This window comes from Kogia breviceps, chromosome 14 (genome assembly GCF_026419965.1).
Source record: "Kogia breviceps isolate mKogBre1 chromosome 14, mKogBre1 haplotype 1, whole genome shotgun sequence".
Taxonomy (NCBI): Eukaryota; Metazoa; Chordata; class Mammalia; order Artiodactyla; family Physeteridae; genus Kogia; species Kogia breviceps.
In genome coordinates, this window is record NC_081323.1 from 71,686,509 (window position 1) to 71,702,602 (window position 16,094).

A 16,094-nucleotide genomic window follows, 5' to 3' on the forward strand; every position below is an offset into this window, starting at 1 on the left:
CTATCTCAAGGAAAAGGATTATTCTCTGTGGCTTCTGAAGAGAGAGCTAGTACTTTGGGAGGTATTATGGTGTAGGGGAGAGGAAGGACCATGACTTTGAGAACCAAGATTTGAATCCTTACTGCGCTGTATACTAGCCGTATGACCTTGGACAAGTCACTTAACCTTTCTGAGCTTCAGTTTCTTCATCTATAGAAGGGAAACCTGTCCCTATCGTTTTAAGAAAGTGACAAATGGGAAAATACATTTAAACTGCCAGCATAGTCACTGTAACATTTTAATCACTCAGAGGTTTGTTCTCATACCTAGATCCAGAACTTGCATATCTGAGATATTTTGCTACTAATTTTCAAGGGATGAATGATTGCTGACTGGAACGTTGTCTTTGTGGAGCACGTGCAACTTAGCATGGACAACACGGACAACTCAGACCTGTCAAATCCAGCAGCCCTTATTCCTTTTGATAGACACGGTGAAAGATAGAATCAAATATCTTAAATGACTCTCCACTAGCATTTAAATTCTGAAAGTCGAAGTGTTTGGGTATATTTACATATTTTTTTCCAGCTGGCTTTCTGAAGGAGATGTGGGAAAAGTGTGGTTAGTTGGTGGTGATGACAGTGTTGAAGAAAAGAACTGTTTTCTCTTATGCTTCTGTTATCAACTGATACTATAATATTTCCTTGAGGAAATACGGTTCATCTTTTAAGTACTAAAGAGACCATTTTGGGTCAGGAAAACATTTGCTAATGTCATCAAAAAGTCTTCAAAATGAAGTTTGAGAAGGGAGAAAAAAATTCCGGGTAAATAGTAAAGGAACATCCCATAGAGTAAACTTATAGTGATGTAGAGCAAGGTTAGAAAAGGACTTGTCTGTAATTCACAGGCAAACACAAAAGAACAAATGCTAAAGATTCCTGAGTTTCTGCATAAGTGACCCTAAATATCTTGACAAACGTAGAGTGAATACAGTCTTAGAGATGCCACTGAGAATTGGTGAGAGGGGTTCCTGACTAGGCATTTGAGTTGCTTACTCTAATGTGCTAAGTATTCTTCATTTAAACCTTACAGAAATGCTAGGAAGTAGATGCATATGGTAGTTTATCCCCAGTTTTAATGAAGAAACTGAGGCTGAAGGAGTTTAAGTATTTGGAGCTAGTAAACAGCTTTGGTTGAGTAACATGACAAGGATGTAACTTATTTGCTGTTGTTTACGAATTTACTCTCTCTCACATGCTATGGCTATCTCAGCCTTGGCTTCCAGGATTACAGTGAGTGAGCTTGCCCCCTCTCATTTCCTCCCTCACACAGAATGCCAGAGAGTGAGTCATGGTTACAGTTGGCTTGAATCTATTTTGCTACTCTATTAGCCACATGACAGTGCTGCTTTGAACAAAATGGAATGAAATACAGCAACAGTTATCATCATCCTCTTCTTCCAACTTCTGATTTTAGCAGTTGTATACTTAACTTTACTAAATTATCATCAGTTTACATAATGTCACTCATTTTGTTTTCTCATGGTCTCCCTGCGTCTCCTCTCAGTTTCTTCCATCAGCAAAGCCAACTTAAGTTTTGTGTAATCTCAGTGGAGTGCACCTATAGCACCCCTTCTAGTTTTGTATGTATTTGTCTGTGTTTCTCATTTTATCTTCTACTGCATCCCCACTGCCATATGCATTCCAGCCATAATGAATTATTTACAACTTCCCAAGTGTCTAGTTCATGTCCCTTGAACCTTCTCTGCCTGGTATTCATAATGTCCCCTCTGGAAAACTTCCTCAGGGCAGAGTTAGGTACTTTTTCTTTGTGTGCTGATTTTCTTTAAGTATCTGGTGATTTTTGTTGTCTGTTGATACTATGAATGAAGGTTTAGGTTGTTCTAGACTCTAGGGTAATTCATGTAGGTAACTTGAGGGTGTTTCCTCCAACTGTGTGTAGATTTCATTACCCAGTAGCCCCCTACCTTGAAAGGGTTGGGGGGTTGCTGATGGGGAGCCCTGTGTATGTGAGGGGTGTTGATTGTTAGGCTTCACTTCAGAGCTGTTTTTTTGGTTTTAGGCTGGATTTCAGTGCATTTGCTACCTGTGGCCATGTAGCCATATAGGAATGGAAAGTGGATGGAAAGAGCTGAGTAGTTGTGGCCTTTCTATTCCTTATGCAGTTTTTGCTCTGTGCCTGTTTCTGCTCAACCAGCTCTAATCTTGGAGCCTCTGGAGCTCTACCAGAGGATGGCACATACAGCCATTTAAGACTTGTCTTGTGTTTATTCTTAGGCTGCAGCTTCCTTTTAGTACCCTTTTCCCTATCATTTCAGTGAGGGAGAGTAGAAAGGAGGAGACAAATACATTTGCCCATTCATTTTGAAATCCCGAGCCAGAGGTTCTGTTGACAAATTTGAACATTTCTGATTTTAAAATTGAAACAAACTTACTTATGTTAGTGCATTATGGATTGTTTCCCAAGTATTGATAGAATAGTTTAGAATGTTTAGAGGATATGAAATTAGTATAACGCTAAAATACAAGTCATCTATTTATGAATAAGTTGTGTTCTGAAAATAGGTATAAAGCTTTTTAGAGCAAGGAGAGCTGAAGATACCCCAGATACCTGGTCAGGAGAGGATTGTGGGGAAGGTTCCAGGCATTGCCATTAGCTACTAATTGATAATTGGGGCCAGAGCAAGGTAACTCTGCTCATGAGATATTGTTTACATTCTAGAATTGGAGGAAGTTGCTTGTTTCCCAGTGTAAAATTTGCTAACTTTAGGTTGTCTTCCTTGATATAACATTAAGATAAAAGCTCTACTACTTGTGGCTTACTAAAGAAAAGTACTGTGCAGTGGCTGTATAGTTAGACTGAGGTTGCAAGTTGTGTTTTATTTCAATGAATGATAAAAGAATAATTTGCCATGTCTTCTAATAAGAGTGAAAATGAATCTATATGCAACATTACTGTTATTAATTCATTTTGGGAAAGTTAATTGCAACTGTGTGGTTCAGGGATTTAGTGCAAGAAGAAGAACAGTTGATGGAAGAAAAGAAAAAGAAAAAAGACGACAAGAAAAAGAAGGAAGCTGCTCAAAAGAAGGTAGTATATGTATAAACTAATTATTTATATTAAGCAGTTAAAACATAGATTAAAAAAGAAAATTATTCTTATCGGATTATTTAAAGCATTTGATTTAATGTTTTAACTTCAGTGGAGATTCATTTTAATATTTAATGTCTTTGAATATGCATTAATAGTAACTTGTTAAGTGTGTACAATTTAATGCATAGCTATTTGATTTTGCCAGTTATTTTTTTCGAAGGTAAGTGCTTTGCATAGGTTTTTATTTTTCGATTAGGTGTTCCTAGGTTTTCATAATACATCATTTTATAGTGAGAAGAGCATGGAATTTGTAGCTGCATAGAGAGGCTTTGAAATCGGGCTCTCCCACATAGCATACAGAACAGTGTGGCCTTCAACTTTATTTAGCCTCTCTGGGCCTTAGTTTCCTTATGTTTTATAAAATGAGAGTTGAATAAAATAAGATAATGTAATATATACACATAATAGAAAAGAAAGTAATAAAGAAAATAGTAATAAACATAATAGGAAACATAGTGTCAATTACCTTTTCTCTTTTTATTTAGTACCTGGGCTGATTTTTTAAATTTGCAAATTATGTTAGGATATTTAAAAATAAGCCTAAGACATAATTGCTGCAAAAGATCTTCAACCAATACATTAATCAAAAACTGTAATCAAAGCAACACAAATTGCAGAAAAATAAAAGATGCCTGTAAAGATTTTTCCAAATTAATACTAGAGGCTGATGACAGTTAACTGAGCTAGGCACTCATCTCCTGCTACATCAGTGTTTCAGGGACCTTAAAAATGTTCTAAAAGCCCCAGTGACGTTACTGTTCCATTTCTGTATTCTAATGAAAAGTGATGATTTTAATTTTTAATATATACCTTTTTTGTGCTAGGAACTGGATATAGACTAGAGCAGCATAGTTATCTCCGCACTATTTAGTGGGGAAACACAGGATACAAAACTATGGCAGGTAGGGATCTGTTGAAGCACAGAGAAGTGCTTAACTCAGCCTGAAATGGGGTAGAGGGACAGGGAAGTTTTCTTAGAATAGAAATTAGCCAAGTGAATAAGGAGCAGAATGGAAAATGATTCCAGCAGTATAAACTGAGAATTAAGTGTCTATAGCCTGTATGTGTTAAAGTATGGGTTTTGATTGCAGGGGTGGTGGTGGGAAGGAGCCAAGTGTAGAAATGTCGGGATGAGACTGGAGGGGTTGGTCATAGATGTTGGCAGTTCCCCCATTTTGGCCATCGGGTGTTGGGGAGAACACCAAAGACATTTTAGTAGAGTGACATAAAAGTTTGTATTTTAGAATTGTATTTAGAACCCTGGCCAGTTGTGGAATTGGATTGGAAGGGGTAGAAACTAGAGACTGAGATATTGGTGAAGGGACTATTGAAAGAATCCATAGAATTTGTTGAAAGGATATGAAGGGAGTGTAACCTAGATTGACTTTTAGGTTCCAGAGTGAGTGGCTGAGAACAATTTGGGAGCAGTTAACCACGTTAGGGGATACACAGAAAGGGGAAAAGAAATATAATTCAGTTCTGAACTTGCAGGGTTTAGGGTGTGATGAAGCAAGTAAACTGGGGAAGAGCAGAGTCCAGAGCACTGTGTGTGGAGGATTAAGAGTGATGAGGAGGAGTTGATTTAATAGGGGACCCTTGTTGTCAGCCTTTTGTTTACTCAGGAGTGATGGGAAGAGATGCATTGGTAATTGTCATAGGATTTGGAATAGGTTCCTAGTATAGAGTTTTGGCATTGATGATGCCTTAGGCCTCTGTCAGAGGCCTGTTGGTATAGGATGGTCTTTGCAATTTGATCAATCTTTGCTTAGGATTTGTTATGGAAAAGTTGTGTCCTCTGTAAGTCTAAGGTTGGGGGGAAGGCTTATCAGACTCTTGTTCCTTGTGTGAAGGCCAGTTACTTAATGAAAAGAGCCTCTGAGAAACTTGAGATACATTGAGGAAGATGCTTGTGTATACTTTGTGTAGAATCGTTAGTTTGGCAAGCATCTGAGTGATGCATTAGGCCGTGCTGATCCCTGCTTCTGAGGAGTTCAAGATTTAGCTGGTAAATCAGGGTGTATGTGAAATGACTAGAGAAGAGGCCTTAAGTTATTATATAATGAAGCATGTTTATTTGGAATTTACTCTATTTACTGAGGAAATTCTAAGTAAAAGAGGAGTCCCTTGAATGATTTCTTTAAATAGTGGGTTTTTTTAAATTGAGGTATAATTGGCATATACAACATTTTAGTAGTTTCATTTGTACAACATAATGATTCAGTATTTGTGTATGTATTGTGAAATGATCACCCCAGTAAATCTGGTTAATCGTATCCATACCTAATTGGAGAATTTTTTTTCTTGTAATGAGAACTTTAAAAATTTTAAATATTGTATTTTTAAATATGTAATGTGAGTATAATGTTTAAGTTGTAACGTATATAAATAGATGACTCTAATTGTTAAAGTTTACCTTTATATTCTTTATAACCAAATCTAAATCACCAAGGCAGTGTCTTTAACACACGAATGATTATTTTCGTGGCATTTGGCCCCTCACAAAATCTGAAGTGAGTTCTTCCTACTGTTCACCACTCCATCCCTGCCTCACTGCAGGGTTCTAGGCTCTCATCCCGACTATGCCCCACTGGAACCATCATCAGAGATATGGTTCCAGAACCATTAGAGAGATGGGGAGGGGGTTTTTTTTCCCCCTTTCTTTTGTCAGATCTTCAGCATTGATAGGGATTCCTGTGTATCCTATAGAAAAAGTAATATCTAGTGATTGAACACAATATAAAGGAATATTTAATATCTCTAATAAATGTTCAGCTTAGTAGACTAATGCCACTGTAAATAAGACTGTTCTCTGAATTCTAGATAACCAGCTTACAACTGAATTTGAATACAACCCATTGGTGAAATGAGGACAGCTGGTATTTCTGTAGGCTGTTACCAAATAGCTCTTTAAAAACAAAATAAAAGGAAAAATATCCCAAGTTGGCACACTTACAGCCCATATGAAAGATGGTGAGTTACAGGAGTTTTAAGATAAGTTTCCTGGAGCTTGTCTTTTGTCTGTAGTAGGAGCCAGCAGGTGTATCCAGGTAGGTGACAGAGATCTCCATAAGCTAGGGAGACAGGCCCATTTATATAAATGTTGAAACATGAATTCACTATGGTAAAAACAACCTGTTTTATGTAATCTATGCACACTTTGAAAAAAACTATGTATTTTTGTTTCTGAAAAAGACTTTAAATACTATCTGTTTTAATCCATTCATTTTATATATGAGGAACACAAGCATTAATATGAGTTAAGTGTCACCATCAGGGTGACAGAACAGGAATAGAACTGAAATCTTCTAATTCCCCCAGGTTTTCCAAAACTTGGTGCTATGGCTTTATCCTTTTGGTATAGAACATTATCTTATACTTTTACTTTATTTTTCACCAACTAAAAGTGAACTTTAAAGCTGGAAATAATATGGTGGTTTTTATAAGGCATTTAATAAGTCTTTATGCCATGCATACAGAAAACAGATTTAACAGTCCCTAACTGGTGGTCTTTTAAAGAAATTTAAATTCAGACCAGAGTTAATTTCTATTTTAAATAAAAAACTAGATACACAACTCCTTATATAAAAATTAGACACCAAACAAAGCTCACTGCACTATTTGTACTATGATAGTTTTTCTAATTTTGTCTATTAGTTAAATATTTAATTCCTTTAAAATTTTTTGACACAAAATTACATGGTTTTTATTTTATTTCAGTTCCATACATCTCTAGTTAATAATAGAAATCAATGGGTGATTTTTTATTTTTTATTTTTTGAAAAGCTTTCTGTTTCACATCTAAGAATTATGGCTGTTTGCTTATCTTCTGACTCTAGGCTCAGAAAATAATTTGATATAGCACAGGAATATTGTTTCTGTACTTAAGAAAAGGGTAACCATAGTAGTAATAGGTTGTTACCATGGATTTATCTCTAGGTTCTGTTTTTAGAAGAAATTTCTAGATGGAATGTTGATGGAAATGTAGTGAGGAGGAAGAAGGAGGTTGAGAAATAGGTTAATTATAGAGAGATCATTTAGTATGAACTGTACTTTAAACATGTAATTGTAGTTCCTAGAAAGCATGTAATGGTTGAGGGTTGGAAGGAGGCACCAGCACAAATTGGGATCTTTCGGTTGAGAATGTTTAAGAGTCAGTGTTCATGGATATTTTTGTTATTGTGTTAAAAGCTTGAAGGGATTTTTATAAAAGGCTTTGTGGATTTAAATGTACTCATTTCGAGCTTAAATTAGACTTACGTTGTAGAAAACTTCCAGTTTCATTCCTCCTTTTTGGAAATTTTAGTACTTACTGGTTATGTCTCCCAAAGGCTGTTTTGTTCTGAGACTAGAGACTATATTCATCAGTCTAAGTAGCAAGTTTCCTCCGTAACCCAGGTGGTCATATAACCAGGCCTGGAGCATTGTACTCATCGAGGGCAGTTAGGTATTGGCTTCGCGGTCCTGGCCCTTATTTAAGCTTACTCTTCTCTTTTTTTTTTCTTAAAAAGAATCATTCAGCAGACCTGGGTTCTAGACAGTGTGCTGCGTGCTAAGAAATCACAGAAAAGATCTCTAACCAGTAATTATCTCGTTTAAAATAAGTGAATCAAACTATTAATTCTTTATTCCTTGTTTTAGTTTCTAATACCTGGCACTGTTAAGACATTTTAGATGATTAGAAAAAGGGGAAAAAAGTAAGACCTGGGAGCTCGGAGTGAGTTTGAGTCAAGTTTGTGAGAGAAAGGACCCAAAGCATGGGCGAGTAGGGCACTAGGGAATATCTGTTGAATGCTTTCTGTATGCTAGGCACTGTCCTAAGGGTGCTCTCTTTTTTTTTTTCCCCTGAGCTCTTTATGTGAGTTAAATCCTTTTAGCTTCACAACAACTCTGAGGTAGGTGGTTTTGTTCCTGTCTTATAGATGAGGAAACCGAGCTTTAGAGAAGTTAACTAATTTTGACCAAGGTCACACTGTAAATGGTGGAGCCAGGAGTCAAAGCCAGGCAGTCTGGCTTCAGACTCTGAGCTCTTAACCACTGAGGTGTTACTTAGGAGTAGAGGAGCTGGGGCAAGTGGTGCAGAGCCTGACAGAAACAGAGCACCTGGCATGGACCTGGCATGGGTATGTCTGCCACTTGTCTGATGCCTTCACTAATAAACTGAGGCAATTGTGATAATTGCTTGTGGAATCACAGCTCAGGTTTTTTGTTTGTTTTTAAGAAAAAAATATTCAAAATAGAAATACTTTTGCTACTCAGTTTGCCAGAATCCTTTAATTCTGTTGTACGAGATCCACAATGATACCTCACGTTTGAATAGTATTATATATCCAGAAAAGATCTTTTTATATTTTACTTGAGCCCTATAGCCCTGAAAAGGTAAGCAGAACAGTTTTTTTTTTCTCCTCCTCCATTTGAGGGATTAGGAAACTGAGACCCAGAGGGTTTAAATGCCAAGGTCATTTAAAAGCAAGACAAAACAAACCAAAAAAACAGTTGAAGTCAATTTTAATATATTTTATAACCCAATATATCCAAAATATTACTATTTCAACATGTAGTCAGTATAAAATATTATCGATGAAATTATTCACCTTTTTAAAAAATACTAAATAATAGAAATCTGGTATGTATTTTGTGCATACGCTTCACACTAGCTCTATTGCAGTGGTCAGTAAACACATGGGGATAGTGGCCACCATTAGGAACAGTGCAGACAAATATTCTTAAAATCACTGACCTCACCTGGAAAATTCTCTTTTTAATAGTCTGAGTAATATACAGGTTCCCTGGACCAACCAACAAAAACCTATTTGAACGAAATGGAGCTCTTTCAGTTCCATTTCCTCCTAATCAGGAGCTTCTGGGTTCTATTACTTATATTCTTTCCCTGTACTAGTTGGCGTTCTGATGGGCAGACTCCTTTGAGTGTCCCTTGGTGCTGTTCTCTGTAGATGGCACCATACTGAATGAGGTTGATCATTGTTCTCAGGCAACATGGAGGTTTTGTTCCCAAAGGAGTTGGCATAGTAGATAATCCTTCATGTTGTAAGGCCTAGAAGAGCAACACTGTATACCTTAGGGTTTAGTAATGTGGTCATGGTTTCTATGTACTGTAGCCTAGTTTCCTTTGGAGGTAAACCGTGCAAGAGACCAGGTGAGTTAAGCAAAAAAAAAAAAAAACAACGCACAAAACAACACACAAAATCTGTTTTCAACATGCAGAATAATTTCCGTGTTTGTTTTTTGGGTTTCAGAAAATTATGTTATAGTTTGATGTGATGCTTGTAATACTTGGAAGTATTCAGATACTGAGTTCTCTCTAATAAGACTATTTTCTATTACCAGATTTTAAAAACAGTTTCTTCCAGAAATGAATTAAGTGTTCAAGCTAGTTGACTGGTCTTTTGCCATTGTCTTTCCATCAATTTTCTTTTTTTTTTTCTTTTTTTTTAAAATTTTTGATCCATATAAAGTAAAAGATGGGCCTCCATTATTTCATGTGTCACTAGTGCTCTAAAACTTGGTCAAGTATTTCAGTGCCTAGATTGACTCTCTGGCTCTCCAGGGAAAGATTAACGTTTGGTGTGGCTTCAGTATTATGGTAATTACCATATGGTTCTTTACCATATAGTTCTATAATGATACAATTTTTTAATGGTGTTTTTGGTAACAATTTAATATGACTAAGCAAAATGAATTATCCTCTCCTGTGACAGTTAAGAAAAGCTTTATCTTCATTTAGAAACAGTTCCTGGTTATTCAGTTACTAATTATTCAATCTTCCCTCACCTCCCTGCCTATCCTTGTATCTTTTTTTTTTTTTTTTTTTTTTAGGATTCCCACACAGTTGGGCATAATCAAAAAGTTGATTTTCACTTGTGGCCTTTGTCTGTAATCAGTTCTTTTTGAGGCCCTTGAAGTTTGAGCCAGGCACCTTGAGGCAGTCCTACTGTCCTCAAGCCCCTCTCCCTGTTGTGTCAGAGACAGTGGAAGTAGGGACAGGCATGGGAAGCAGGGCCCGTGTCAGTTTAACTTCAGAACACAGTAATTTTAATTGAATTCTCAGATGTGTCAGGAGTGACAAATGTTTCAAAATTTTTCCCACCCAGAATTACTTAAAAATTCACCATGCTTAACTGCAGCAGCCTAACTTCCAGGAGTTAAATGTCTTACTAATTTGGCCAAAGAAGCTTTATGCAGCTTTTCTTCCAGAAAACTTAATTCATGTTTTATCATGTGATACAAGAAAATTTGAAGCCCTTTAAACATTTGCAAAACTCATTAGATCAGATCCATTAAAGGTAAAGGTGACAGTTATATAATTTTAAAACTGAAGAGAGAAGTGAAGTTCCATTTATCATTATTATGATTATATACTGTCATACAGTGGTGTCTTTTCTACTTTGTGCCAAAAGCATTTCAAGAATTTTTTTTTACTAATCAACATTGTGTCAGGGACAATGGGGCACATCTGTGGGAAAAGCATGCTTTCTTTGCATATCTTTTCCTATGCAGTTCATCTAAATGACAAATTCCTTATTTAATAAAAATGTATATGTCTTATGTAATAGTAATATATGAGCATTTTATCATAACAATCCATTTCTTTCAGTTTCATATTTACATTGTTTTTTGTTTGTTTGTTTTTATTTTAGGCCACTGAACAAAAAATCAAAGGTACGTTGTTTAAAGCTATTTTTTATTCTTTTTTTCATTAAAGGAAGGTTGTTGATATGCATTTTTATTCACCTCTAGGATGGGAGAGAGAAGAGCATGAAAGGAACAGGGGGTGGGGACAGACTTCTTCAGTGACATCACCGTGGAGTCATCTTTTGGGGTTTATGATTTTTTGTAGTATGTATTACCACCTTAAAAATATACTGTTTCGAGACCTACCTTACATTTATCTCGTAGAATAAACACCACTTCCTAACATACTTCCTTGATTGGAGTCTTTGAGCACATGTGCCTTTCCTTCAGTCTTCCATCTAAAAGACTTCTTGTCTGGAGCTACCTCTAGGACTTTATTCCTTGTTCTCTGTATAATATTGTCCCCCACTCCTTCCTGTAGGCAGACAGTGACGTCCATTCTATATTATCACTGAGAATAGTAGATTGCTAACATTATGGTCAGGTTGAACAGCCCCCAGTACATGCCAAGCAAAAGACTTCAGGGTGGTAAGGAAACAAGAACCTAATTCCTCTCAGATCCTGAATCAGGAGTTCTTTACCTTCCCAAGAGTTGATTACCTGTAATGAAAGGAGTAGGGCTCTCTGATGCTGAACTTGTTAGGCCTAAAGATTCTGAATTTTTACATGAGCTATACCAAAAGTATAATCTCTGCATTTGGCTGATACCTGCATTCAAAACTGCTTGTTTTTATTAGAGGTTAAGGTAAGGCATTGCTTTTTTTTTTTTTTTTTTTTAATTATTTATATTTTTATTTTTGGCTACGTTGGGTCTTTGTTACTGCGTGCGAGCTTTCTGTAGTTGAGGCGAGCAGGGGCTACTCTTCATTGTGGTGCGTGGGCTACTCTTTGTTGCGGTAGGTTCTCTTTGTTGTGGAGCACGGGCTCTAGGTGCGTGGGCTTCAGTAGTTGTGATGTGCAGGCTCAGTAGTTGTGGCCCGCGGGCTCTAGAGCGCAGGCTCAGCAGTTGTGGTGCACAGGTTTAGTTGCTCAGCAGCATGTGGGATCTTCCCAGACAGTGGCTTGAACCCGTGTCCCCTGCGTCGCAGGCGGATTCTTAACCACTGCGCCACCAGGGAAGTCCAAGGCATTGCTTAAGGTAACATTTTTAGGTGCAGTTGTATGAGAGTGAACAAGAACAGATAAGGAAGACCTTTTTGAGGTTGTGAGTCTTAAAGATGAGACAGCTGGTCAAAGAAAGAATGAAATGGCAGAGGGATCAGCCTGATTGAAGCACAGAGACGAGACATTAGCGTGATGTATGTGCATTGGCGGTATTGCAAGAGCTTTACATACCTAGTGATAAGTGGTCAGGGTTGAGGGGGTTTCTGAAGGGGTAGGCAGGGACCAGGTCAGAGAGGGACTTAATATGCTCTAGATGTACTCAAGGAGCCACTGAAGAGCTTAAGAAGAGGGTGACATCATTTGTTTTTTCCATTCTTTTAAATCTAGCCATCACTTACATGGAAAGTTTTGGTTGAAAGATGGGCAGGGATTTGAAAGATGTGGAGCTAACAGAAAAAAGGCACTGGGAAGAAGAGGGAATATTCAGAGAATGAGTCGAGGGGTGTTAAAGGGAGGGGGCCGAATATAGGCATAGAGGTAGGGGGAACCAGAGGACGGACTTCATGCTGCTTAAAGAGTGGACAGCTAGCAAAGGTTCTTGCATTTAGAGGTCATGGTCATAAGCTATGCTTTAAGAACATTTCTTTGTCAGTTGTGTCTAGTGTCACCAAAAAGGAGCAGTACCAGAGAGAGAAGAGAAGGAATAGAGAGGGTAATGAGGATTTGAACTGAGGTCTTGACAGTAGAGGTAGTAGATGGATGACAGATGTTTGAGATATAATTGACAGGATTGGCAACTGGTGAGATCAGAAGAGGACCTGAAGGTGATATTGTGGCTTTGAATTTGGATGTCTAAGAAAGTTACAGGGATGTGGAATGATGTAGGGAGTAGCACTGCCAAATTAATTTAGTAGGAACATGGGGCATTCCCTGGCAGTCCAGTGGTTAGGACCCCTAGCTTCCAGTGCAGGGGCCACAGGTTCCATTCCTGGTTGGGGAACTAAGGTCCTGCAAGCCTTGTGGCGTGGCCTCCGCAAAAAAAAATTTTAGTAGGAACATGACCAAATTAATTTTCTTAAAACTCCACTTTTCTCACACCACTCGCCTGGATTAGGAATGTTAAGTTGTTCCTTGTTGCTTTGCTTCAAAACCAAACTCCTGGTTGACTTTCAAGTCCCTCTTTAATCTGACCTCCCATGATCTAACCAGCTTGTTTCCCATCAGTCCTTTATACTTTTCAGATCATTCTTATCTTTTTCATGTTCATTCCTGTTTGTTTCTTTTTGATCCCATTTCTTAGCCAAGGATGCCTTTCAGCTTTTCTAACCCGCTCAGAACTCATCTGCCCTTGATCCTTCCCTTTCCAGTTTCTTAGGATGTTGTGATGTGTATTAAGCTTGGGGCACTCAACTTATATTCTATCTTAGATTTTTGACTGGTCCATGGATATTTGTTTCTTCAGACATGATCTTTGAGTACCTACTGTTTATATCCTTTCCAAATGTAAGTCATTCTTTTACATCCATACGTAAAACATGAACATATTTGAATCTTTTTTTTAGATTTTCCACAATTCTGAGAATGTTAGGCTGAGTATATGAAAGTCACTTCAAAATGCTTTATGTTGTTTTGCCAACTGTTTTACTCACTTCATCCTTCTTTTGATGGCAGCTCCCTTCATACTTGGTCACGCTTATTCTGATTCATGAAAATGTATTTATTTTCGTGGTGTGTACAATATATGGTGTTTATGGCAGTGATTAGATTATAAATTGGAGGCTTGTGGGTATGGGTTTGGCTCACACAGTTGTTTTTTTACTAAAATTTATTTTGGAATAATTTATGATTTACTGAGAAGTTGAAAAGGTAGTACAGAGAGTTTCCATGTAGACCTCACCCAGTTAGTTCCCCGTTATTAACATCTTACATTTCTGTGGTACATTTGTCAAAACTAAGAAACTGACATACGTTGGTATTACTGAACTCCAGACTGTATTTAGATTTCACCAGTTCTTCCATTAACTTTTCTGTTCTGGGATCCAGTGCAGATAATTTGTTTAGTTGTCATTTCTCCCTGATCTCCTTTGGTCTCCACACAGTGTTTTTATTGTTATCCTTTAAATTTTTAATTGATTGCCAACATTTAAAAATCAGGAGAGGGGGCTTCCCTGGTGGCGCAGTGGTTGAGAATCCGCCTGCCGATGCAGGGGTCACGGGTTCGTGCCCCGGTCCGGGAAGATCCCACATGCCGCGGAGCGACTGAGCCCGTGAGCCATGGCCGCTGGGCCTGTGCGTCCGGAGCCTGTGCTCCGCAACGGGAGAGGCCACAACAGTGAGAGGCCCGCATACCGCAAAAAAAAAAAAAAAAAAAAAAATCAGGAGAGGGCTTCCCTGGTGGCGCAGTGGTTGAGAGTCCGCCTGCCGATGCAGGGGACACGGGTTCGTGCCCCGGTCCGGGAAGATCCCACATGCCGCGGAGCGGCTGGGTCCGTGAGCCGTGGCCGCTGAGCCTGCGCGTCCGGAGCCTGTGCTCCGCAACGGGAGAGGCCACAACAGTGAGAGGCCTGTGTACCGCAAAGAAAAAATAAATAAATAAAATCAGGAGAATTCACCTAATTCAGGATTATAGTTTATACTGTCAGCATCATTTTTGTCTTTCTGTATATAGAGTTTATATAAAGCCCAGGTTTAGTCACATGTGGCTATTAAGTACTTGAAATGTGGCTAATGTGACTGAGGAACTGAATTTAAAATTTTATTGGACCACATAGTTCTAGAGCCTTCTTGGTTGTTAAGAGTCAAGATTTTAGTGCTTAGACGGAGCATAACTGGTTAGGCCTGGCACTGCCTGTAGAATTCTGCCTTAGTGAGCTGTTTCTTTTTCTAAGGCGACTGCCATTCCCGATGAAATAATACCTACTGATGTTGCTCTCATTCAGTGGTGAAACTGTATAAAAGCTGGATTTTTGTAAGGTGTCATAAATTAAATTCTTGACCAGCTTTCGTATATGAAAACAATATGATGTTTATTTCTTGGTGCAGTGGACTCATGCGTCATCACATAAAAATGTGGACCATTATAATGAGTGACATAATGACATTTCTGAAAATTTTATTCACCTTGTGACTTGAACTTTGAAAACGTATAAGGAGCATAGCTATTTGAATGTTTGAAATTCCTTTCTAAAATATGTATATGATGAGTATCTCTTTGAAACAGCAAGGGAATGAAGTGCTAAAAAAATTATGGTGAGGTATAGGAACGGATGGGTATCCTGTGGACCTATACATTGTAGAGACAGGGAAGGACTGGGAACTCTATCAAGAATAAACGTCATTTTTTTAAAACAGCTTTCCAGCTGTGACACTGGCTTGTTTTGGAAGCATACTGATTGTACATTCCTTGCAAAAGAATAAGCACTGTTAATTTTTGACAGCTAATATTTATTTTTCTGTCTGTCTGTATCATGCCAGTGCTTTCTTCAAGTGGTTTCATAAGCAAGCTAATTACAGAGAATAACAAACCCTAGAGCTCCTAAAGGAGATGAGGGGAGCCTGGGATGGAAGCAGGAATAGAGAAAATTTGATACAGATTTTTTTGTTTTCTGGTGATCACATAGGGAAGCATAGTTTATTGTGGCTGTTCTCTTTCCGGATTAATTAAAAACTCATGAGAATTGAATCAACATTTAAAACACATTTTTGTTCCTGCCATAGTTGGAAACCATTATTTGTATTCAACTCTAGCCTTTCTGTTTTTCTATCAAACACAATTTCATTACTTAAATCCATTGATCTAGGGAGTGATCAAAATATTCAAGAACTGTTAAATCAGCTGCATGTCGCATCATATTGGAGGCGTCATGATAGCTAACTCTGAGCACTTACTCTGTAGCATGCACCGTGCTTTATATTTATATTGTGCTTGATTATATTTCATTTAGTCAAGGTGAGATTCTAAATATTTAATTACTAATAGTGATTTGGTACCAGTGATTCATACATAACAGTGTACTGGAGCAGACCTAAGATTTTAATGTGCTAAGAATAACCCTTAGCTATTGAATTTGGGGAGATGTGTGGGACCCAGTGAAAGAACCAGGGCAGCAGCCTGGGAACTGTGAGACTTAATGCAGTGGATATTTAAAAACTGATACAGGAATAGGGCTTCATCAGTGTGTACTAGC

The 16,094-nt window shown here is 37.9% G+C and overlaps 1 protein-coding gene across 10 annotated transcripts in view; it reads left to right on the forward strand.

Moving 5' to 3' along the window:
• The window catches only part of TNRC6A (trinucleotide repeat containing adaptor 6A), a 106,501-nt gene that overhangs the window by 19,230 nt on the left and 71,177 nt on the right, over positions 1–16,094 (forward strand). For 6 of the 10 annotated variants that reach the window (XR_010836586.1, XM_059036931.2, XM_059036924.2 and 3 more), the window contains 2 exons: positions 3,003–3,090; positions 10,809–10,830. The exons of 3 other annotated variants lie outside the window; for them this stretch is intronic. Coding sequence is in view for 5 of the 7 variants with exons in the window: in XM_059036931.2 (XP_058892914.1) it covers positions 3,003–3,090; positions 10,809–10,830 (110 nt within the window). In the remaining 2 variants the exon portion in view is untranslated. Of the gene's footprint in view, positions 1–3,002; positions 3,091–10,808; positions 10,831–16,094 lie in introns of those variants that run through there. One more of the 10 variants, XM_067013559.1, reaches the window with a different exon arrangement.